The sequence below is a fragment of the Capra hircus genome, chromosome 5 (genome assembly GCF_001704415.2).
Source record: "Capra hircus breed San Clemente chromosome 5, ASM170441v1, whole genome shotgun sequence".
Taxonomy (NCBI): Eukaryota; Metazoa; Chordata; class Mammalia; order Artiodactyla; family Bovidae; genus Capra; species Capra hircus.
The window spans coordinates 44,265,130-44,290,710 of NC_030812.1; the positions used below are offsets into that span (position 1 = coordinate 44,265,130).

The 25,581-nt window shown below is 39.8% G+C and overlaps 1 protein-coding gene across 1 annotated transcript in view; it reads left to right on the forward strand.

The window, feature by feature from the left end:
- The window catches only part of CPM (carboxypeptidase M), a 75,103-nt gene continuing 49,903 nt past the window's right edge, over positions 382-25,581 (forward strand). Inside the window, exons 1-2 of the mRNA XM_018047966.1 lie at positions 382-452; positions 757-919. Of these exons, the coding sequence (XP_017903455.1) occupies positions 760-919 (160 nt within the window). The 5' untranslated portion in view covers positions 382-452; positions 757-759. The remainder of the gene's footprint in view (positions 453-756; positions 920-25,581) is intronic.

A 25,581-nucleotide genomic window follows, 5' to 3' on the forward strand; every position in this document is an offset into this window, starting at 1 on the left:
GTGAGCCCCGGGCTTGCCGGCCCGCACCGCCCAACGCGAGAAGCCGTCCCAGCCCTTGCTGCAGCTGTTGGGCGGAGCGCAGGGGATCCCTACATCGGATGGAGCCGTGGCCGAGGTGAGGATACTTCTAACCTAGGGCGCCGGCAAAAACTAAGACCGCGCAAGGTAACTCAGTTTCGGGAAGCTCTGCCGCGCCTCGGTACACGCCGCCGCGCCCTGGAATCCTCGCGCCGCGTGGGCGCTGGCGGGCTCAGGTGAGAAGCAGGCAGAGGTGCCCCGGTCGCCCAGCTAGACCCCGCCCCGCAGTGCCTCGCGCGGTGTCTGAGTGGGCCAAAGCGACGTCAGTCAGATGTCGAGGGCGGGACCTGAGCGCGCCCGCCCCTCTGGCCCAGCTATAATGTCTGGTCTCGGGAAGCGGCTGCAGCCAGGCGGCGGTGTGCGCCTGGGCAGGGGTGAGGCTTGGGGCGTGCGGGGTCAGGCGCAGCTGCTGCGACTGACGGGCGATGGAGGGTGGTGGGGACGTGGGGAGGGGCTGGGTGGGCTACGGGATGGTGGGCACCTGGGGCTGCCGGTGCTCTGGGTACGCTAACTCCCGAAGGTGTTGCTTCCAACTTTTACCTCTTTCGGAAGCAGCGAGCTTTAGTGTCGGGAGATCTGATACTAGAGAGCAGAGCGGGAGCTAGTAGCATTCACATTTTCCCTCCACCCCACTGCCTGCTTTATCTGCTCAGCTTTATTATTTTTATTCATCTCTAGAACATGGACTGCGCCCGCCTCTGGCTAGGGCTGCTGATGCCTGCGGTAGCTGCCCTGGACTTCAGCTACCACCACCAGCCAGAGATGGAAGCGTTTCTGAAGAATGTTGCCCAAAACTACAGTTCTATCACTCACTTACACAGTATCGGGAAATCTGTGCAAGGTAGGGTGCGTCTCCTGTACTTTCCAAAACCCCTAGTCCTCAGTTTCATTCATCAAATATACCTTCGCTTCCTGTCCCCTTTCTATGAAGCTACTCAGAGGGGCTCCAGGCGAATCCATCACTGTCTTGCGTGTAGATTGTTTCTTCCTTTGTGTGTTGCGTTGCTTTTTGTCAGGGGAATACTAAGATCTGAATTTTACTAAGTGTCTCCGCTGTCATTAGGTGTCATTGAATGCTTTGCGAGAATGGCGTTCTGATTTTGGATTTTGCAGACAGATTTCTTGGAATGAATATTTTAGCCTTTAGTTCTCTAGATAAACTTTTGCAAAGGAAGTCTGTTTACCCATCTCAAGTTTCCCTTTTTGATGGCTTCTTTAAATATGATTCAGACTGTTAGGATCCTGTCTTCAAGTCTCTTTTAAATCGAAATAGTGCAGTTCTATTGGTGAGATTTCTATATCATGTATAATATGGCTTAAAGTTATGTTTAAAAAAAATGACTCTGGTACTGATTAAAAGGCTGTTTTAAAAATTATTCATTGGAATAAGACAATTGCTGAATAATAAGTGTACCATAGCAGTGACTGGTATTGCTCCTAGTATTTCCATGCTCATCATTTAAATATTTTAATTTGGAAGCCATATATTGAGTATAAACATTAAAATGTATATTATATTAATTCTTTTTTAGTAGATAGGAAAACTAAATCATAGTGAAATTAGTATCTTGCCCAAGAACACCCAAATCACGAGTTAGTTTTATAACCAGGATTGGCATTCAGATCATTCTGCTTCAAGGCTTAAATATTTGGGGGAAAAGGCAAATAATTTTACCACGTATTATTAATCTTATATTGATACTTCCCCCAAAACATACCAGTTGACTTAATACTTAAGTTTTGTCAAGTGTATGTAATTTGGATCTCAACTCTTTTTTTTTTTTCTCACACCGGAATAATACTTTAACAATCTGCAAATCTGTTCTTTTGGTTTTAAGTCCTGCAAAATGAGTGGTAAATCAAAGATCTGTGCACGAGTCTCTTGGATCTCAACTCTTTATAAGGTGTGTTTCAACCCCAACTGAATTTTAGCTCTGTGTTTTTCAGCCAATTTGGGAGTCTCTTAATCACCATCTTCTGAAGTAATCATTTCCCAAAAACTTAAGGCCGTGGTTTATATTGTAAGCAGTGTTCCATAAGTTTGGTTATATGCAATGCAACAGAAAAATCCTAGGCTTGTGTGCAATGGCATCTTCGTTTTTAAACAGCATTGCTAAAGAGTTGGTGCCAGAATTATTCTATATTGCTCTATAATCCAAAATTATAGAGACTGAATGTATGAGAAAGCATATCTTAAATCAGCATATGTATATAGCCTTTTGAAATTGTTTTCCCCTAGGGGTAAAGAAGAGCAACTTTAAAAGACCTAAGAATACTAATTATATCAATAAAGGAAATACAGAGCACAGCTGACTTGAGTTATTGTTCAGTCATCATTTAAACCACAAGGCAATGTGAATGTTGTTAATTTTTAAGTACTAAATGAGTTAGCTTCTATTTTTTCAAGCACAAAGTGCTTGTGCAAGAAAATCAGGGACTCTCTCAATGTCAACCAGCTATTTTGATCTACCCTGCATGCTATCAGACTACAGCAATAATGAAAGCCAGCAAGCTTAACTGTTTTTACCTGTGTGCACTCTTGTAGTTAAAGGACTGGGGAATTATCATGTAAAAAATACAGTGATGCTAGTTTAGGTCAAAGGTTTGTACTGAGTATGCTCTGAATCATTACTCTGATTAAGAAAAATCCCAAATCTGCTATTGGGTTCCGAGCCGGAGGTAAAACTGTGCACTGGTAACTGGGAGCTGGTTGCCAGGCACCCTTGTATGGTTGTTAGTACTCTTTTTGCTAGATGGACAGTTTTCCCTGGCCGTCTTGCGCTCTGATGTAAGATGCTTACTTAGCAAACATGATTTACCATATGTGTTATTTATTTTTCTTTTTTTATTATGAATGTGGACAACTTACCTAGAAGGGAAAGTAATATTTCTACCTTGCCAATTTATTTTTAGCTTTTGTAAATGCCTGTCACATGTATTTTCACTACTGTGATCATGGATTATAGTCTGCTTTCTTTCTCCCAGTTCATATCATTTCAATATGTATTTCTATGAATTGAATGGTTTGCTAGTGTGAATTGGTTGCTGCTGCTGCTAAGTCACTTCAGTCGTGTCCGACTCTGTGTGACCCCATAGACGGCAGCCCACCAGGCTCCCCTGTCCCTGGGATTCTCCAGGCAAGAACACTGGAGTGGGTTGCCATTTCCTTCTCCAATGCATGAAAGTGAAAAGTGAAAGGGAAGTCGCTCAGTTGTGTCCGACCCTTTGTGACCCCATGGACCACAGCCTACCAGGCTCCTCTGCCCATGGGATTTTCCAGGCAAGAGTACTGGAGTGGGGTGCCATGGCCTTCTCTGGAATTGGTTGCTAGATAATATTTTATGTTGATTATATTAATTTCTTAGTCATTCATCTTTGAGCCATCTATATAGTTTCTGGTGGCCTCTGTTATAAACAGTGATGCTAAAAAAATTGCATGTCATGATTAATGGCCTTCTATTATAGTTGATTATTTTTCCAGTTTTTAATTTTGAAATGTTTGAAACCTACACAAAAGCTCTGCATACAACATCATTCATTATTAGAGAAATGCAAATCAAAACCACGATGAGGTACCATCTCACACCAATCAGAATGGCCGTCATCAAAAAGTCTACAAACAATAAACACTGGAGAGGGTATGCAGAAAAGGGAACCCTCTTACACTGTTGGTGGGAAACTGGTACAGCCACTGTGGAGAAGAGTGTGGAGATAGAACTACTGTATGACCCAGCAATCCCACTGCTGGGCATACACCCTGAGGAAACCAGAATTGAGACACATGTACCCCAATGTTCATTGCAGCACTATTTACAATAGCTAGGACATGGAAGCAACCTAGATGTCCATCAGCAGATGAATGGATAAGCAAGCTGTGGCACATATACACAATGGAATATTACTCAGCTATTAAAAATAACACATTTGAGTCAACTTTAATGTGGTGGATGAAACTGGAATCTATTATACAGAGTGAAGCAGGTCAGAAAGAGAAACACAGATACTATATATTAACACATATATTTGGAATTTAGAAAGATGGTAATGACAGTCCTACATACAGGGCAGCAAGAGACACAGATATAAAGAACAGACTTGGGCCCTATAGGACAAGGAGAGGGTGGGATGATTTGAGAGAATGGTGTTGAAACATGTATATTACCGTATGTAAAATAGATGACCAGTGCAAATTTGATTCATGAAGCAGGCCACCCAAAGCCAGTGCTCTGGGACAACCCAGAGGGATAGGGGTGGGGAGGGGGTAGAAGCGGGGTTCAGAATGGGGGAACACATTATACCTGTGACTAATTCATGTTGATGTATGGCAAAAATCATCATCACGATACTATAATTATCTTCCCCTATCTTTTTAATTATTCCTAAGTCCCTTTGTTGAGTGTGTTTGGCACATATTCAGTGATTTTTATGTTTGTTTAGTGGCTTGAATATTTGCCAAAGGAAAGTCTTCAAGCAGAAAAGTATGCCATTTGTATCCTGCCATCAGATAGCCCCCTTTAAAATACAAATGTATTTGTTGTATCAATAGACTCCCCAGCTTTTCTCTTCACATCCCCTCAAATTAGTTCTAGGACCATTTAAAATAAGATTTCCTACATCTATTCTAAGAATCTTGTCTTTCCTCTTGCTAAGTCTAACCTTTATCTGAATAAGGAAGGTTGCAAAGATCAAGGATTAGATAACAATATGTTATAAAGTGCTTTTCACATATTGGGTGTTTTAATACGTTTTTTAAATCTCAACGTCTCAAAGTAGGCATTAACATCATTTACGGAATGGGTCCAATGAGGTACAGATAAGTCAATTAACTTGCTGAAGATCACACAGCTGACAAGTGTTAGGTCTCAAGCACATCTTTCTCATCAAGGAAGCAGTTCCACATAGATGTGGTTGCATGGAGATTGTGGTAGTTAGTGGAGGGTTTCAGAGTCATATTTTGGGCACATTTGATCTGAAAATAAAGCTTCTGCCAAGATCCAACACAGTAGTTAGTTGCCACTTGTCTATTGAGCAGTTGAAATGTGAACAGACCAAATTAAGATGAGCTAAAAGTGTCTCATGGACAGAGGAGCCTGGTAGGCTGCAGTCCATGGGATCGCTGAGGGTCGGACGCGACTGAGCGACTTCACTTTCCCTTTTCACTTTCATGCATTGGAGAAGGAAATGGCAACCCACTCCAGTGTTCTTGCCTGGAGAATCTAGGCAAGTGGGATGGGGGAGCCTGGGGGGCTGCCGTCTATGGGGTCGCACAGAGTCGGACACAACTGAAGTGACTTAGCAGCAGCAGCAGCAAAAGTGACTCTGAGGATTTTAGTACCAAAAAGTAAAATAGTCCACTAATATTTTATATTGATTCCTTGTTAAAATGTAATATATTTTAAATATATAGGCAAAATAAGACATATTTTAAAATTAACTTCACCTGGTTTTCATTTTGTTAACATGGTTGTGGTTTCTAAAACATTTTAAATTACATATGACTTGCACTGCATTTTGGGCCATGCTGATCTGGACAGAAATTTGTTATGAGCAATTTTTTTTCTGAGTACAAAAGGAACTCAAGTTCATTTAGAAATTTGGGAAGTTATAACAAAGCACCAAGAAGAAAATTAAAACCTCACCCTCCAAAGGAAACATGTAGTAAACTTGAAAGACTATATGCTCTTCGTGTCTTTCTCCCCTCCCACTGAGCCAAATGACTTGCTTGCCTGTGCAAACATATTTCTAAAACTTAACTTTTAATGCCTGCTACATGACCTATCAATGGATGTACTACTGTTTATTTAACTTAGACCCCACTGATGAACATTTTGTTTGTTTCTAAACTTTTCCTGTTATTAAAAAAAAATGGAGGTTCAAAAGGGAGGGGACATATGTATACCAATGGCTGATTCATGTCGATATATGGCAGAAACCAACACAATATTGTAAAGCAATTATCCTTCAATTAAAAATAAATTAATTTAAAAAAAGTTTAATGCCACAGAGAACATCTTTGTAGCTAAGACAACTGAAGTTGTCAGAGTGCACACAGGCTTGGTAACCACAAGGCCCAAGTTCAAATTCTAGATTCTCTATTTTGTAGCAGTGTGACCCTGGGTGGTTAGAATAATTCCTGGAGCATGGTAAAGTATTACATAAGCACTGCGGTTCAGGATAAGACCTGCTATTGAGGATACATTTCTAAAAAGGAAATTACCAGCACTTAAAGCAGTTTTGTGTATTTGATACATGTAACCAAACTTATTTCCTAAAAGAGTGTTTTGATTTGATAATCACATAAGAAATGTATGCTTAACTCTTCTAAATCTTATATCAATGATAAATCAGGCATTAGTGGCTTTAAAGATTTCTGTAGTATTTACCAAAGGGTACAGAGTTTCGGTCATCAGGATGAATATGTCCTAGAGATCTACTGTATGGGGGAGTGCCTATAGTTAACAATATTGTTTACTTTAACATTTGCCAAGAAGGTAGATATGCTAAGTGTTTTGATGATGATGAAAGATAACTGTTTTCATGATTCTTTAAAGTATAAAGGAGAATTTATTTCTCATGCATTTACCTCACGAACTCTCACTGTCCTATATTCCTTCAACAGATATTTTATTGAATTTCTCTGCCAGGAATCTTCATAACATTGCATGTGCTTAAAAATCTTCCTAAAATTTGGCTTGGATTCCAGCTCCAAAGAGGCATGCACTGTGTTTACGTAGACAGATCTCTCATTGTCTACTACCCTTGACTACTACTATCTCTCATTGTCTACCATTGACTAGCAATTTACCCTCAGAAAGGAACATTGTATTTGAGACTTTTGCCACCGTATTCAGTTTTCTGTCACTCTGTTCATTTCTCAGGTGTGATCGGACAGTCAGTGTGCTTGAGATCCTGCTTAAAATGCTTTTTGTGATGTAAATACTGACATATTGAGGACCAAATACCAAGAAGACCACTAAAATCTAGGCATTTCAGCTGTAATATACATGTTTGTGGTTTCAGGTTACATTGAGTTCGCCTTTCTCCTTCTTTAACTTGAAATGTAAAGTCCTTTTCTGAAACATCTTAGGAATATCAGCCTTGTTTTATAACCACTCAGTTTCTTAACGACACTGCTTTTTTTTCTTACAATGAAATGATTTAGATTTCCACCATATTTGTAGGATGATATTTGAAGAGGATGAGATAGAATTTCCAAAAAATAACAGAATTTTACTCTGCTTCTTGCGTCTAGGAACAATTTTTGTTCCAAATGTCAAATGTATCCAAACACCAATACTCTAGGGCCATTTGAAACTTAAAGGATAGTGACAGCCAACATTGATTGAATTTTACTCTTTACCTAGCACTTTACATATACACCTCACCTAATCACTCTAGTAAGAGTGTGAAATACCATTATTACCCTTCAATTCACATGGGAAGAATTGAGATTGAATGAATCATCCATAGTCAGTAAATGACAGAGGAGTGATTGGAACCAAAGTCTGTCTTGCCCAATAGTGAACCCTTAAAAGTACTTTGCTGAAGTGAACAGTTTCTCCCGTTACCTTTTCTCTCTTTTTGTCCCTTCCCCTTCCCCCACACATCCTTGCCTCTCCCCTTGCCCCATCCCTATGATTCTGAAAAAGTTGACGAACATACTGTATCATCCAAGAAAAGGTCTGTTTTAAATGGTTTTTTATGTGCTGAGTGATAGTTTGTAGAATTCCTTGACCCTCTTTCAATATTTGCAGTTTCATCCAAAGCAGTGTGAATTCCATATTTTGGTGTAGAGTTAATTTTTTTCTTTATACCAAAACTGTTTGATTACGAGGCAAAAGGAGAAGGCTGAATTTCTGGTTTGCACACTTTTGGGATACCCACCCACCTAAATGCCATCTCCGGAGTTGATAATAGTGTTTCTCATTAAGAGCAGTACCGCCCCCTAGGGGGAATTTTGAAAATTGAGGGGCGGTTTAGGCCATAACTTTGACGTCTTTGGATGGGGGACCTTGCTGATAATGCATCCTCCTGGTGGTGTTAACAATACACAGAATTGTCATGCATAGTGAAAAATCGTCCACCATACTTTCAAATGTCTTCCATAAGTGAAAGACAAGCTTACCATCATCTGAACCTAGAACCAATTCTTTTATTTACAAATGCAAAATATTTTCCTTCACAATTTTAATATGTAACAAACTTTCCAGGAATGTAACTGTAGGTAAATTGAGGAAAATTTTATTATGTTTTTCTCTGAACTTGATTTTGAGATATTTCACATAAAATCCTGACACCAGTGGGCACACAGCTCTATGTCTGCATTTGTAATAAATGCCTTCACTGTGGGTCTCAAGAATTGATATAAGCATCTTTTTCATTGTGTCTTTTAGTGGATGGTGCCCAAGTATTTACATATTGATAATGTTTTATTATAAATTGCTTTCTTTTTATTTTTCTTTGATATATAATCTTTTTGAAATTACATAGGCAAATATTTTCTGTGAATTTTATGCCAGCATAGTAAATAAAGGAAGAGTTGCAAGATATTGGGTGTGAAAAGAGGCATCAACTGATAGGGTTTAGAACTGTTTGTCTAAAACCACAGATGCAGAGAGCTGATAAGGACCCTCTTCAGATTTGTGTAGCCAGAATCCAAAAGGTATGTGATTTCCATTCTTAACCAAAAAGCTGTGTGTCTGGAGGTAACACCACAGTGACAAATAGAACCTAGAGTTGAGAACTAACTGCTGTTCACCCTGTTTCCTTCCTTTATTTTGTGCATTTAGAGTGTCCCTTTCTCAAAGAATACAAAGTCAGAAAGTAAGATAAGGATATTACAGTAAAAAAAAAAAATTTGAAGTATAGTCGATTTACAATGTTGTATTTCAGGTGTGCAGCAAAGTGATTTAGTTTATATATACATAAAATGTGTGTGTGTGTGTGTATTTCAGATTCTTTTCCCTTATAGGTTATCATAAAAAAGTTAAAATTTTTAAAGATTATACCAAATACCAACATGCATTTGGGTTAATGGAAAGAAATTAAATTGGAACTTCCTATCTAATGATTTAAAGCAATTGGTATTCTTTCTAGCTCTGTAGTCATTCAATGCAAGATAAGATAGTAGCTTGCTGAGAGGGTAGGGAATCTTTATTTGAGTTTGTGTGCAAATAAACAGACATTAAATAAAAAATACAAAAACAGACATAAGTTCCACATTAAAAGAGTTTTCCCATGCCTATTTTATAAGGACTGCTGCATGTCAGATGGTTAAAAAATGCACATTTTCTGGTCTGTGGCCTTTCACATACATAACTTGATCAACAGCTCTACTGGAGGTTTAGTCTCCACGGCATCACAAAAATGCCGCCAAGTTCAAACAAGTTGGCTTCAAACTGGCTCCTCAGACTTAGGCTCCTTAGGCTCCTGAACCTCCCCAGAGCTTCCTGAAGATAACAGCCTTCATGGTAGAATATAAAGGCATTAACTACAGGGTAAACCCTTCAAATATGCAGGCACTGTCACAAAGTCGGGAGAAGAAAGCAAACCTTCAATCTGTATAAACAAAGAGCTTTCAGTGAGTTGTTTACTCAGTTTTAAAAAATTGCTCTGATAGAAATCTCTCTGAGGAAACTAGAACCATACTAGGGAGCACAACCAAAGTCACCTGAGCTGACAGTCCTCCTGATACATAACTGGGCGCCCCTTTCCAACAGAGTGCACAGGAGTACTACGAATGTAGTCAGGTGAACGTTGAGCACACCGCCACATTTTCAGAGCAGGAATGGGTGTTGGGGACCACTTGATCATTTATTCCGTTGATTGAGCTGAATTCAAAGTGTCATCTCCTCCTGGAAGCGTTTTTCTAGACGCTTGGGCAGAGGCAGACTCTGCCTGAGCATCTTCCAGCCCCTCTGTCTTTATTGCACCTGGATGGCAGGGACCAGGCTTTGATCATCTGTGTATCATAGTCCCAAGTATGTGCTGATTATATGTGACAGGCGCTCTGAGGGTCACAGCTGAAGAGTTTTTCCATGCATTGTAAAGTAAACTTTAATGTAAATACATTTTTATACAGTATAGTATATAGTATGCTATGTGTATGTATATAAGATGTTTATTTTTATATATACTTTTATAGACATTTATGTAGTTACACATACTATATGTAACTTTGTGCAATGTTATGTAGTTACATACATAGTATGTACCCATAAGTGTCAAGAAAATGAAATTGTTTTCTGGCCATATAAAGTATTTTGCTCAAACTACGGTAAAATATTATGATAGCTTGGAGTAGTGGTAATGGAGTACTCAGAGAGTCACTGACATGTAGGAGGAGGCAATAGGGATGTTAGTGTCCTTCAGGCAGTAAAGGGGATAACTGAACTGTTCACTGTCAACGAAACGGGTTTTATCCCCCTCTCCACTCAGCCCCCCAGACACTAACCAAACATGTGTTAAAAGAGTAAATACAAGAGATACACACAGAGAGACCCCCCCTTTCCATTAAGAAGAGTTTAAGTAAATATCCCTGGTTTTATTTGAACAGTGCAAAAATAATTCAAGTGTATTTAGAGAATGTAAAAAAAGAGAAAAGGACCATGTGATGAAGCCCTCTCCACCACCACCACCCACCCCCCCCACACACACAAATGAATTTTAAGAGTTTTTTTTTTTTTTTTCCTTCCAAACTCAGCAGTGCTTTACAGATTTAAGATGTACAGGTTTTGGAAATACAGAGGTAGACAGATAGAAGGTTGGAAGCATCTTTGATTTTTAATCCCTATTAAATATTCATTCCCTTGTTCATTGTTCGTAACTCAGTCAAGCCCATCCATTAAAATTCTTTTAAGGGGACTGTTTACTCTTGTGAAAGTGTAGACACCTGGGGACGTGTGGAGAGTATAGATCATTTTAACATGGAGCCCTTCCACAGAAATTTCCCCATTATATTAATAATTAAATATATTTGCACCTTGGTAATAATACCAAATGGCAACCCACTCCAGTATTCTTGCCTGCAGAATCCCACGGACAGAGGAACCTCGAGGGCTATAGTCCATGGGATCACAAGCATTGGACACAACTTAGCAACTAAACCACCAAGCCACCACCAATAATACCAAATGCATGTGGAGTTAAAGCTGAGATGCAGGTTGCTCAGTTGAGGAACATACTTACTCTTAGAGACTGAATAATCTTGCTGTCCTAGAGATAAGCCTGGCAGGGTTATCATTTGTTACCAGTAAAGTCCTTTCTGTTTATGAAAAAAAACAGACAAATTTGGAAATACCACATTGTAGCCTTAACAAGCATTTCGTTGGGCCTGGTCATCTTCTGAGTTTTAGGAACATATATGTCTAAATGTACAGAAGGTGCCTTCAGATTCAGCAGCACACTCTAGCTCACAGTGTAGGGGTGGGCAGAGAGGGAGGAAGTTTTGAGGGCAGAGGAGTCTACTGTATTCCAAGAACAGAAACAAGGCCAGTGACACTGGAGCACAGAGAGCAGGGGTAGAATATTTTGGGTGTGGCTGGAGAGGGGTGCAGGGGACAGGCCATAGGGTGCCTGGTACACCGATTCAAAGAAGAGTTTGAATTCTCTTCTGATGATAACAGGAAACTACTGAATGGTTTTCATCAAAATGATGTCATCTGGTGTGGGTTTAGAAAAATTGTGACTTTGGCTGCTGTTGATGTTGCTCAGTCGCTAAGTCGTGTCTGACTCTTTGCGACCCCATGAACTAGGGCACGCCAGCCTTCCCTGTCTGTCACTATCTCCAGGAGTTTGCTCAGATTCATATCCATTGAGTCAGTGGTGCTATCTAACCATCTCATCCTCTGCTGCTCTCTGCTCCTTGGCTGATCAGTAGAGAGTTAATTAGAAAGAGGAAAGTATAGACGGAGGGAAAATAATTCAGTTATAATAATCCAGGCACTGGTTAATGGTGGTATTTTGGATGAAGATGCTGTATTAGAAATGGAGAGAAGTGGAGGGATTCGAGATTTGCTTTGAAAATAAAACCAACAATACTTGCTAATGGATTGGAAGAGAGTGGGCAGGGATCAGGGAACAATAAAAGATCCAAGATGACTTTCAGGTTTCCAGCTTGGGCAGCTGAGTGTCTGAGGTTTTATTTACCAAGATAGAAAATGCTAGAAAAGGACAAGTTTTGGTTGAAACAAAGAGCTCTGATTTAGACAGTTTTTAGAAATTTGAAATCCTTAAAAGATATCCAGTGGGAATGTCTAGTAGACAGGTGTATAGGTGGAGTCTGGAGGAAAGTTTTGACTATAGAAATAAACGAGAGTCATCAACATGTAGATGGCATTGAAACCTATGTGATTAAAAAAAAAAATCTAACGAGAGTAGAGATAAAAGAGGGCCAGAATAGAGCTGTAGGATACTGTAATCTTTTGAGTCTGATAGAAATAGAAGCCAGCAAAGGAGTTAGGAAAAAAATCAGCAATGAAGTAGGAAAAAGATGAAAAGCAGTATCATAGACATCTCAAAAGGGCAGCAGTTCAAGAAGTAGGCTATCTTGGGGTCCCATGACCACCCACTAGTAAATTGCCAAAGGACCCGTGACTCTACAGAGTCTCATACAGACAAGATTAATGAAGCAAAGACACAGTGCAGGCACCGCAGAATAACGATACATTAGCAAAGACTAGAGAAGTCAGCATAGGCTTACCTGTTCTCAGTGAGGGTTGCACAGATGCATGCTTCTCTCCAACCTGAAGTCTGTCTCCACTCACAGAAGCCCACTCGAGTCTTGGAGGCCCAGAGTTCTTCACAGGAGCTTGTCACATGACTATCATGACCAGCCAAGACACATACCCACACTAGGTACCAGGTACCCATTATGAATATTGCTGTTTACTTTAAACAATGCTTCAGGCCTGGTATATACTGACCCTCTGTCTTGCAGGTACAGAATAGCATCATTAATTAGAGAACACTGAAGGAGTTTAGTGTTCAGAGTTTGGTTAAGGGCATTATGATGAGTTTAAGTGTTCTAGAGATAAGCAAGGAGGGAGTAAAGCAGACCAGCTATGTTTCTTTCCTTGCAGAGGTGCTGCCCAACCATGTTGGATGCAGTTATAAGTGAAGTTTGAGGGCCGTAAAGTGATAGATCCCAAAGTTGCATTAGCTAATCTCTATCTCTAGACAGATTCATTCAATTTATTCAGCAAACATGTACCAAATGCTTAATATAGTTTGTGACATGTGCTGGCATAAAAATATAGAGGTAAAGAAGTCAAATGTGGCCCCTGCCCTGATAGAGCTGATGATCTGAGACATGAATGGGAAGGAAGAGACATCCTAATGAATGCGGATGGGATTCACCTTGGGGGAGTAGATGGCAGGGCAACTGAAGGATAGAAGTGAGTTAGGTGAAAGGTGGAAGTTAAGGCTGTAAATAGTGTGTTCAAAGGTCTGGTGGTGAAGGGGCATATGGGCCTTGTGGAGCAAAAGTTGAATGTGGCTGGAGAGGAGAGCATGCAGGGGCAAGAGGAGGCAAGATGGGCAGATTGTGGAAGACCTGGCCTACCTTGTGAAAGACTTCGTGCTTCACCCAAAGGGAGTTGTCATCATCCTAGGGATTCCTGCCTGATAGGTTTGCTTTCTTACGCAGAAAATTTCTGATTATTTTACAGTTCACTTTGCATTACGATAAAGATTCTCTTTAAGAAGTAAAGTGCAACGGCCATGTCTGGAATAAGAAAAATAGTGAGAAAATATAAACACGCCAGGGTCAATAAACCAGAACACCAACAAAGCATAATATTAAATCTACAAAAATAAGAATCAGTTCAGTTCAATCGCTCAGTCGTGTCCGACTCTTTGCGACCCCATGAATCGCAGCACGCCAGGCCTCCCTGTCCATCACCAGCTCCCGGAGTTCACTCAGACTCAAGTCCAATGAGTCAGGAATGCCATCCAGCCATCTCATCCTCTGTCGTCCCATTCTCCTCCTACTCCCAATCCCTCCCAGCATCAAAGTCTTTTCCAATGAGTCAACTCTTCGCATGAGGTCACCAAAGTACTGGAGTTTCAACTTTAGCATCATTCCTTCCAAAGAAATCCCAGGACTGATCTCCTTCAGAATGGACTGGTTGGACCTCCTTGCAGTCCAAGGGACTCTCAAGAGTCTTCTCCAACACCACAGTTCAAAAGCATCAATTCTTTGGCGCTCAGCCTTCTTCACAGTCCAACTCTCACATCCATACATGACCACAGGAAAAACCATAGCCTTGACTAGACGGACCTTAGTCGGCAAAGTAATGTCTCTGCTTTTGAATATACTATCTAGGTTGGTCGTAACTTTTCTTCCAAGGAGTAAGCGTCTTTTAATTTCATGGCTGCAGTCACCATCTACAGTGATTTTGGAGCCCCAAAAAATAAAGTCTGACACTGTTTCCATTGTTTCCCCATCTATTTCCCGTGAAGTCATGGGACCCGATGCCATGATCTTCATTTTCTGAATGTTGAGCTTTAAGCCAACTTTTTCACTCTCCTCTTTCACTTTCATCAAGAGGCTTTTTAGTTCCTTTTCTCTTTCTGCCATAAGGGTGATGTCATCTGCATATCTGAGGTTATTGATATTTCTCCCGGCAATCTTGATTCCAGCTTGTGTTTCTTCCAGTCCAGCATTTCTCATGATGTACTCTGCATAGAAGTTAAATAAGCAGGGTGACAATATACAGCCTTGATGTACTCCATTTCCTATTTGGAATCAGTCTGTTGTTCCATGTCCAGTTCTAACTGTTGCTTCCTGACCTGCATACAGATTTCTCAAGAGGTAGGTCAGGTGGTCTGGTATTCCCATCTCTTTCAGAATTTTCCACAGTTTGTTGTGATCCACGCAGTCAAAGGCTTTGGCATAGTCAATAAAGCAGAAGTAGATGTTTTTCTGGAACTTTCTTGCTTTTTCCATGATCCAGCAGATGTTGGCAATTTAATCTCTGGTTCCTCTGCCTTTTCTAAAACCAGCTTGAACATCAGGAAGTTCACGGTTCATGTATTGCTAAAGCCTGGCTTGGGGAATTTTGAGCATTACTTTACTAGCATGTGAATGAGTGCAATTGTGTGGTAGTTTGAGCATTCTTTGGCATTGCCTTTCTTTGGAATTGGAATGAAAACTGACCTTTTCCAGTCCTGTGGCCACTGCTGACTTTTCCAAATTTGCTGGCATATTGAATGCAGTACTTTCACAGCATCATCCTTCAGGATTTGAAATAGCTCAACTGGAATTCCATCACCTCCACTAGCTTTGTTCATAGTGATGTTTTCTAAGGCCCACTTGACTTCACATTCCAGGATGTCTGGCTCTAGGTGAGTGATCACACCGTCGTGGTTATCTCGGTCGTGAAGATCTTTTTTGTACAGTTCTTCCGTGTATTCTTGCCACCTCTTCTTAATATCTTCTGCTTCTTTTAGGTCCATACCATTTCTGTCCTTTATCGAGACAATCTTTGCATGAAATGTTCCCTTGGCGTCTCTAATTTTCTTGAAGAGATCTGTAGTCTTTCCCATTCTGTTCTTTTCCTCTATTTCTTTGCATTGATTGCTGAAGAATGCTTTCTTATTTCTTGCTATTCTTTGGAACTCTGCATTCAGATGCTTATATCTGTCCTTTTCTCCTTTGTTTTTCACCTCTCTCCTTTTCACATCTATTTGTAAGGCCTCCCCAGACAGCCATTTTCCTTTTTTGCATTTCTTTTTCTTGGGGATGGTCTTGATCCCTGTCTCCTGGACAATGTCATGAACCTCATTCCATAGTTCATCAGGCACTCTCTCTATCAGATCTAGGCCCTTAAATGTATTTCTCACTTCCACTGTATAATCATAAGGGATTTGATTTAGGTCATACCTGAATGGTCTAGCGGTTTTCCCTACTTTCTTCAAAAATAAGAATAGTTCATCAGAATTAATCAGCATAAAGAGTTCTGATTTAAATACCATATTTGGGTCTGATTATTCATTTAAATCTAAAAGATCATTTATTTTTAATCATACAACTTAACTAGAAGCATTTTAATGATGCATTGCACATAGTGTCTTTTTTGCCCTCACAGAGCACAGATCACACAAAGATTTTTTTTTTTAATCAGTCATTTTGGAGACAAATCATAGTTATGCCAGACTTATATACTAAAAGTATTTAATAATAATTAAATCTAGAATTCAGAGAGAAATGTTAGAGTACCTAGGAATAGATACTTAAAATTTTTTCCCAACTGTATTGAGATATAATTGGTGTATAATTTTATGTAAGTTTGAATTGTGTGATGTGATGATTTGATACACATGTACTGTAAAATCAGAAAAAGGTTAGTTAACATCTCCTCCTCACGTTTATACTATTTTGTTTTGGTGGTGGTGAGAATATTTAAGTCTGGTCATTCATTCAGCAACTTCATATAATACAGTATTATTCACTATAGTTACTGTGTGTGTTAGTCACTGAGTTGTGTCTGACTCCTCTCACAACCCCATGTGACTATAACCCACCAGGTTCCTCTGTCTGTGGAATTTTCCAGGCAAGAATACTGGAGTGGGTTGCCATTTCCTACTCCAGGGCATCTTCCTGACCCAAGGATTGAACCCAGATCTCCTGTACTGCAGACAGATTCTATATTGCTGAGCTATCGGAAAAGCCTGTAGTCATTGTACTGTCTATTAAGTCCCCAGAATTTATAACTGGAAGTTTGTTTCCCTTGATCAACACCTCCCCATTTCCCCTGCTTCCCAGCCTCTGGCAACTGCCAATCTACTCTGTTTCTGTGATTCCAGCTTTTTCAGATTCCACATATAAGTCAGATCATTGCTGTGTCTTAATTCACTTAGCATAATGCGCTCATTTCCTCCATGCTGTCACAGGTGGCAAGATTTCCTTCTCTTTTATGGCTGAATAAAATTCCATTCTATGTGCATACCACATTTTCTCTATCATTCATCCATCTGTGGATGTTTAAGTTGTTTCCATGTTTCGGCTATTATGAATACTACTGTTTTGAACTTGGGGGTGAAGATACCTCTTGGAGATACTGATTCTATTTCCTTCAAGTAAATACCCAGAAGTGGAATTGCTGGGTGATTTGGTAGTTATTGGGGCTTCCCTGTGGCTCAGACAGTAAAGAATTTACCTGCAATGCAGGAGACCTGGGTTCAGTCCCTGGCTCGGGAAGACCCCCTGAAGAAGGGAATGGCAACCCACTCCAGTATTCTTGCCTGGAGAATCCCCACAAACAGAGGAGCCTCGCAGGCTACAGCCCATGGGGTCACAAAAGAGTCGGACATGACTGAGTGAATAACACTTTCACTTTACTTTTTCTTCATGATAGGTATAATTTTAATTTTTTTTTTGGTGGGGGGGAAACTCCGTACCATTTTTTATAGTGGCTGTACCAAGGTATGTGCCTACCAACCATGCACAAGATAGAAAGTGTTTCTATTTTAAAACAATATTGGAGTTATCATGAAATACAGTTGACCCTTGAATATCATGAGCTTGAACTGCATGGGTCCACCGTGGGGTTTTTTTAATAGTAAATACTACCGACTACATGATCTGCAGTTGGTTGAATCCTCTGAGGAGCCACAGATACAAAGGACTGACTAAATTACAAACAAGACTTTTGATTGCTCAGAGGCTTGGCACCCCGACCCCTGTGTTGTTTAAGAGTCAACTCTACAACCGCTCAAACTTTTCAAGTGTTGTATAGCAGCACAGAGAGGGAACTTAATCTTGGTCTCATTTTCTAGCAAGTTATTGAGTAGGAACAGCAAGGAAGAGAAAATGAAAGACCTGCAGCTGCTGTTTACTGAGTACCTGTGATGTGCCAGATGCTCTGCTAGGCCCTTTACAGATTTTCCTCATTTAAGCTATACAAAAGCTGTAAGTTATTTACATACCTATCTTAGAGCTGAGAACAAACAGATTTCATAGATGAAGGAACTGATCCAAAATTGTGTCTTGGTAACTGATAGATTTGGGTTAATAATCCAAATGTGTCTTCCAGTAATTCACTTGTATACTCGGTCAACAATTGATTTATTGCCCTCCGGTTGTTTATCAGAACCTTGGCAGGAGGCTTCAAAGAACCTGGACTTTTCTTTTTAGGAACTAGGGCCGGGGCCTTACACCTAGTCACCTTAATAGGAAAAGTACCATAACAGGGCTGTAAATGTTCAAAGGCCTGGTATCCAGGGTGCTTGGGAAAGTCGAGAAAGGTTTATCAGGGAAGCTGATAATTTGACAAAGCTTTGACTATTCCCAGGCAGATAGGTGACAGGGTAGGAATTCTTGGTAAAATGAATGGAGAAAATAGACTGGAGTAAGGGGCAGGGTGAAATTGTCCTGCAAGCAGCATCTGGGGCACTGAATGCTGCCCTCATACACAGTGACGGATAAAGAATTGACAGTGGTTTCCTGGTTTTTTTTTTTTTCTTACTTTTAAAATTAATTTTTATTGGAGTATAGTTGTTTTACAATGTTGTGTTAGTCTCTGCTCTGCAGCAAAGTGAATCACCTCAATGTTACATATATTCCCTCTTTTTTGATTTGCTTCCCATCTAGGTCACCACAGAGCGCTGAGTAGAGTTCCCTGTGCTAATACATTGGTATAAAAGTAATTGCAGTTCAGACCATGAATTTTAAATCATTATAACTAGGCTCAAACACATCTTTATTAATCAAAACAGGAACCATTACAATCAATACATTTTTGCCAATGAGAAATAAGTTTGTTTATTCCTGTAGCATAAAAACCTATGCTTTGGGATTCCATAAACTCTTAGAAAACATTTTCTGACTCCTGCTGCTGATTGTGATATTGTTTCCCTGCAAAAAGTTGTTGAGACGCTTGAAGAAGTGGTAGTTAGCTGGCGAGAGGTCAGATGAATATGGCAGATGAGGCAAAACTTCGTAACCCAATTCATTCAACTTTTGAAGCACTGGTTGTGAGACATGCAGTTGGGCCCTGTTGCGGAGAAGAATTGGGCCCTTTCTGTTGGCCAGAGCCAGCTACAGGCATTGCAGTTTCCAGTGCATCTCATCAATTTGCTGAGCATACTTCTCAGATGTAATGGTTTCACCAGGATTCAAAAAGCTGTAGGGGATCAGACCAGCAGCAGACCACTGAATAGGGACCATGACCTTTTTGGTGCAAGTTTGGCTCTGGGAAGTGCTTTGGAGCTTCTTCGTGGTCCAACCACTGAGCTGGTAATCACTAGTTGTCATATACTTTCCACTATTTTTTACATATCACAATCCAATCGAGAAATGGTTCGTTATTGTGAGGAGTAAGAGGAAGATGACACTTCAAAAGAATGATTTTTTTGATTTGTGGTCAGCTCATGAAACATCCACTTATCAAGCTTTTTCACCTTTCCAATGTACTTCAAATGCCACATGACCATAGAGTGGTCGACACTGAGTTCTTCAGTGTCTTCTCATATAGTTGGGAGAGGATCGGCTTCGATGATCCTTTCAATTGGTTGTTGTCAGCTTCCGATGACCAGTCACTATGCACCTCACCTTCAAGGCTCTCATCTCCTTTGCAGACTTCTTGACCCACCACTGCACTGTACATTTGTTAGCATTCCTGGATAAAATGCATTGTTGATGTTGTGAGTTGTCTCCACTGCTCTATGACCCATTTTGAACTCGTTTAAAAAAATAAGTTGCTCAAATTTGCTTTTTGTCTAATATCATTTCAATAGTCTAAAATAAATATAAAATAGAAAGTAATAAGTCCTTAGCAAAAAAAAAAAAACAGAAAACGAGAAATGTGCATGAAAATGCTATATAACATAACCACATTATGCTTAAGAATGTATTCCAATATCTAACAGCAAATTTCAACCATGCAAAACTGCAATTACTTTTGCACCAACCTAATGTATAGTAGGTTCTCATTAGTTATCTATTTTATGCATAGCAGTGTGTTTATGTAGAATTGATGATTTCTAATATGTCTTAGCACCTAGGGTATCTTAGTTTGTGCTCACTGGAAAATACAAAATTTTAGGAAGATTGTGTCTTTGTGAGTTTGGTTATGGTTTTTTGGAAACAGATTGTTCAAAGAACAGTGATAAATAGGGAAAATATTTTGACTCACGTAACTCTTCACTAAAGTTGCATAGTTCGTAGCCCCCAGGGAACTGTGATTCCACAGAACATTCTGTTCTTTGTCCTTGGGAAAATATGCTTAAAAAGGAATAGGGACTCCCCTGGTGGCTAAGACGTCACCTTCCAATGCATGGGGCTTGCCTTCAGTCCCTGGTGGGGGAGCTAAGATCCCGCATGACTTGTGGCCAAAAAACCTAAACATAAAACGGGGGCAATATTGTAACAAATTCAACAATGACTTCAAAAATGGTCCACATTTAAAAAAAATCTAAAAAGGGATAAAAAGGGGTTTTTGAGCATTAAAGTTGTATATTTTATCGAATGCTTGCTACATAGTAGCTACTTTCACATATTATTTTAAATCCTGATGTCAATCTGGGAACTAAGTAGTGTTATCCCTGTTTTAGAAGCTTCCCAGGTGATGATACAGTGGTAAAGAACCTGTCTGCTGATACAGGAGATATTAGAAACATGGGTTTGATCCCTAGGTTGGGAAGATCCTCCAGAGGAGGACATGGCAACCCACTCCTGTATTCTTTCCTGGAGAATTCCATGGACAGAGGAACCTGGTGGGCTACAGTCCATGGGGTTGGACCGAATCCAACATGACTGACACAACTTAGCATGCACGCATCCTCTTTTACAGATGGGAATCTGGAGCTTGGGGAAAAGTTGCATAAGGCAGTTGAGCTGGTAGGCAGCAGAGCTAGGAACTCAAACCTAGGATCAAAGTTCCAGTTCCTGCAGTTTTCAAATGGTCTCTAGAACCAGGAAACTTCTGTCAAGGTGACTTGGCACACTTCAGGGGGTAGAAGGACAACAGGTTGGCTCCTTCAACCAGAGCAGCTCAGCTTAACTTCTTACACTAGATTTTTACATAAGAATCTATTGGAATAAAGGTTCGGTAACCCAGGGACAGGTAACATGAAAGCTACCACATTGACTATGGAACCTTTGCAAGGATAGACTGAGAAAGTGCCATAAGCAAGGCAAACAGGCCAGACTCTGTCGGGTGCCAAGGATGATTAATTCCTGCCATTTGGAACATTCTCTTCTAGTTGGACATATATATATATGTGTGTGTGTGTGGACATATATATATGTGTGTGTGTGTGGACATATATATATATGTGTGATGCTTTACAAAGGGGCTTTTCAGGACCTTCTGAAACTGATAAAAACAAGATTTTTAGAAAATACAGTATTTTGTATTCCATATGTTAAATATATTCTATCAATATCTTGGCTGATCACCTATATGTTGAAGTAGGCAAAAGATCCCACTCTTGAGCCTCCACATGCCCACATCATTACTGTATTCTGGGCAGGCATAGCCTCTCTTGTTGTTGTTCTGTTGCTAAGTCATGTCCAACTCTGAGACCACATGAAAAAACTGTTCAATTTTGAGGTGGAAACTCTTGGGAAATAAAGTAAGCTAATGAAACAGAATAGTTTCCCAATATGAGAAAGTAATGACCAAGCATTTCATTTTCAAAACATCATATACTCATAGGAATCAGTGTGATCTTAGGGGCCATGAGTGACCAGTGAGAAGTTTAATAATGTCCTCTCTTAATATGCACTCTTTTTATAGCTGCCTTTAAAAACATTCTCATTTGGCAGTCATTTAAAAAGATGTTTTAATGCTCGCTTCAGCAGCACATATACTTAAAAAGATTTTAAAATTAGGTAGTAGAGTGAAATTTGAATGTTCTATCAAAGTAATCTTAGTAAGATCTTGGTAAGAAAGGGTTGTTACTATCAGAGATTGAAACTGGAGAGCTATCAGAATAGGGTGAGATACTGTATTTATATCCATACCAATAAATACAGATATTTGTAAATAACAATAGCAGTTTAGGTAGTGGTTAAGAATATAGACCCTATAGAACAGAGATTGCCTGAATTCAAATCCTGGTTATGCTATTCACTAATTGTGATCTAGAATGAGTTTCTTACCTTCTGTGCCTGTTTCTTTTTTCTTTTTTTTTTTTTGTAAAATGTAAGTGATAATATTTGCCTCATACGGTGTTGAGAGGATTAAATAAGTTAATAGATGTTAAGTGCTCAGAATGTGATTTTGTTGTTGTTCAGTTACTGAGTCATATCTGACTCTTCACAGTTCCATGGGCTGCAGCACACCAGGCTCCTCTGCCCTCCGCTGTCTTCTGGAGTTTGCTCAAATTTATGTCCATTGAGTCGGTGATGCTATCTAATCATCTCATCCTCTGTCTCCGTGTTCTCCCTTTTCCTTTTGTCTTTGCAGGCATTGGGGTCTTTTCCAGTGAGTCAGCTCTTTGCACCAGGTGGCCAAAGTATTAGAGCTTCAGCATCAGCCCTTCCATTGAATATTCAGGATTGATTTCATTTAGGATTGACTGAATGTGATTGCCACATTATAAATGCTACAGAAGCATATTCTGTTATATAAGTTGGGGTATTTAGCTACTTGGAACCTTGGCACTGACACATGTTTTGGTGTTTAAAACACTCAAAGCTACCCTTTATTGAAGGCATCTTTGATGTCAGGCACAAGGAGGCAGTATTTGTGCTTTATCTTATTAAATCGTCACAACACCCTGTAAGGTAAATACCAATTGACAGCTTTCAAGACTGACTTTCCAGCAGTTTAGTAACTTGCTCAGGGCCCCAAAACAAGTCACTGGCACATTCAGACCTGAGCTTTCAGTCTCTGGAGGTTGGCTCTGACACACCTATGGCTTTAGGCTGACCTCATTCCTGCCAGCACAACCTTGTGACCTGGGCCATACAAGTGCTGGCGGCCAGGCTAGACCCTTCATTTTACAGAAGAGAGACACAAAACCATAGGATTAAGTGAATTTCCAGAGGTCACCCTCTAATCAGACTGTGAAGTTCAGATTAGGAAACCTGATAAGGCTGTGTCCAGTGCAGGGTCCAGTGCTTGTGGTATGTTTGACCAAAAATTTCAGGATAAGCTGTCAGATAGCAGATAACTGATTCCATTGTCTAGCATATGCATGTTCAGATACTGGGGGACAGACCATCCTTTGCTTTAACTGGCTTGTATTTATATACTCGACAACTTGAATGAACTTAAGAAGATGAGGAATTTTTTGTTTGTTTACTTCTGCATTTGCTTTGGAAATTCCCTTATCTCTCTGTTTGGTTCAGTTGCTCAGTCATGTCCAATTCTTTGCGACCCCATAGGCTGCAGCACGCCAGGCTTCTCTGTCCATCACCAACCCCGAAGCTTGCTCAAACTCGTCCATCAAGTCAGTGATGCCATCCAACCATCTCATCCTCTGTCGTCCTCTCCTCCTGCCTTCAATCTTTCCCAGCATTAGGGTCTTTTCCAATGAGTCTGTTCTTTACATCAGATGGCCAAAGTATTGGAGTTTCCGCTTTAGCATCTGTCCTTCCAATTAATATTCAGGACTGATTTCCTTTAGGGTAGACTGGTTTGATCCCCTTGCAGTTCAAGGGACTCTCAAGAGTCTTCTCCAACAACACAGTTCAAAAGCATCAATTCTTCAACACTCAGTTTTCTTTATAGTCCAACTCTCACATCCCTACATGACTACTGGAAAAACCATAGCTTTGACTAGACAGACCTTTGTTGGCAAAGATCCTTATCTTTAAAGAGATAGAGTCCTTACCTTTTTAGAGGTTTAAAATCACATTTAACAATGATGTAGTAATCTTTGGAGAAGACTCACACATATTTCTCTCTATCACTGGTGCTCAGCAGATGAGAGCTTTCTATCCTGTTGTTGTTTGGTCACTCAGTCATGTCCAACTCTTTGCAACCCCATGGACTGCAGCATGCCAGGCTTCCCTGTGCTTCACCATCTCCCAGAGCTTGCTCAAACTCATGTCCATCGAGTCAGTGATGCCATCCAACCATCTCATCCTCTGTCGTCCCTTTCTCCTCATGCCTTCAATCTTTCCCAGCATCAGAGTCTTTTCTAATGAGTCAGCTCTTCACATCAGGTGGCCAAAGTATTGGAGCTTCAGCTTTAGCATCAGTCATTCCAGTGAATATTCAGGATTGATTTCCTTTAGGATGGGCTTGTTTGATCTCTTTGTAGTCCAAGGGACTCTCAAGGGTTTTCTCCAACACCATAGTTCAAAAGCATCACTTCTTTGGCACTCAGCCTTCTTTATGATCCAACTCTCATATCCATACATGGCTACTAGAAAAACCATAGTATTGGCAAAGTGATGTGTCTACTTTTTAATATACTGCCTATTCTGTAGAGGAACACATGTGCACAAAGAACGTATGAGGATGTATGTTACAGAATTATTTATGATAAAAGATACAGTCATTTAATTAATGCTATTGAACTGTATACTTGAAATGGTTTAAATGACAAATTTTATGCTTTATCACAGTTTTTAAAACTTAATAATGAAAAAAAGAAAACTACAGGCCAGTATCACTGATGAACATAGATGCAAAAATCCTTAACAAAATTCTAACAATCAGAATCCAACAACACAGTAAAAAGATCATACACCATGACCAAGTGGGCTTTATCCTAGGGATGCAAGGATTCTTCAATATCTGCAAATCAATCAATGTAATACACCACATTAACAAATTGAAAAATAAAAGCCATATGATTATCTCAATAGATGCAGAGAAAGCCTTTGACAAAATTCAACAGCCATTTATGATAAAAACTCTCCAGAAAGCAGGAATAGAAGGAACATATCTCAACATAATAAAAACTGTATATGACAAACCCACAGCAAACGTTATCCTCAATGGTGAAAAATTGAAAGCATTTCCCCTAAAGTCAGGAACAAGACAAGGGTGCCCACTTTCACCACTACTATTCTGCATTGTTCTGGAAGTTTTGGCCACAGCAATCAGAGCAGAAAAAGAAATAAAAGGAATCCAAATTGGAAAAGAAGTAAAACTCTCACTGTTTGCAGATGACATGATCCTCTACATAGGAAACCCTAAAGACTCCACCAGAAAATTAGTAGAGCTAATCAATGAATATAGTAAATTTGCATGATATAAAATCAACACACAGAAATCCCTTGCATTCCTATACACTAATAATGAGAAAATAGGGAAAGAAATTAAGGAAACAATTCCATTCACCATTGCAACAAAAAGAATAAAATACTTAGGAATATATCTACCTAAAGAAGCTAAAGACCTATATATAGAAAACTATAAAACACTGGTGAAAGAAATCAAAGAGGACCCTAATATATGGAAAAATATACCATGTTCATGGATCAGAAGAATCAATATAGTGAAAATGAATATACTACCCAAAACAATCTACAGATTCAACGCAATCCCTATCAAGCTACCAGCGGTATTTTTCACAGAGCTAGAACAAAAAATTTCACAA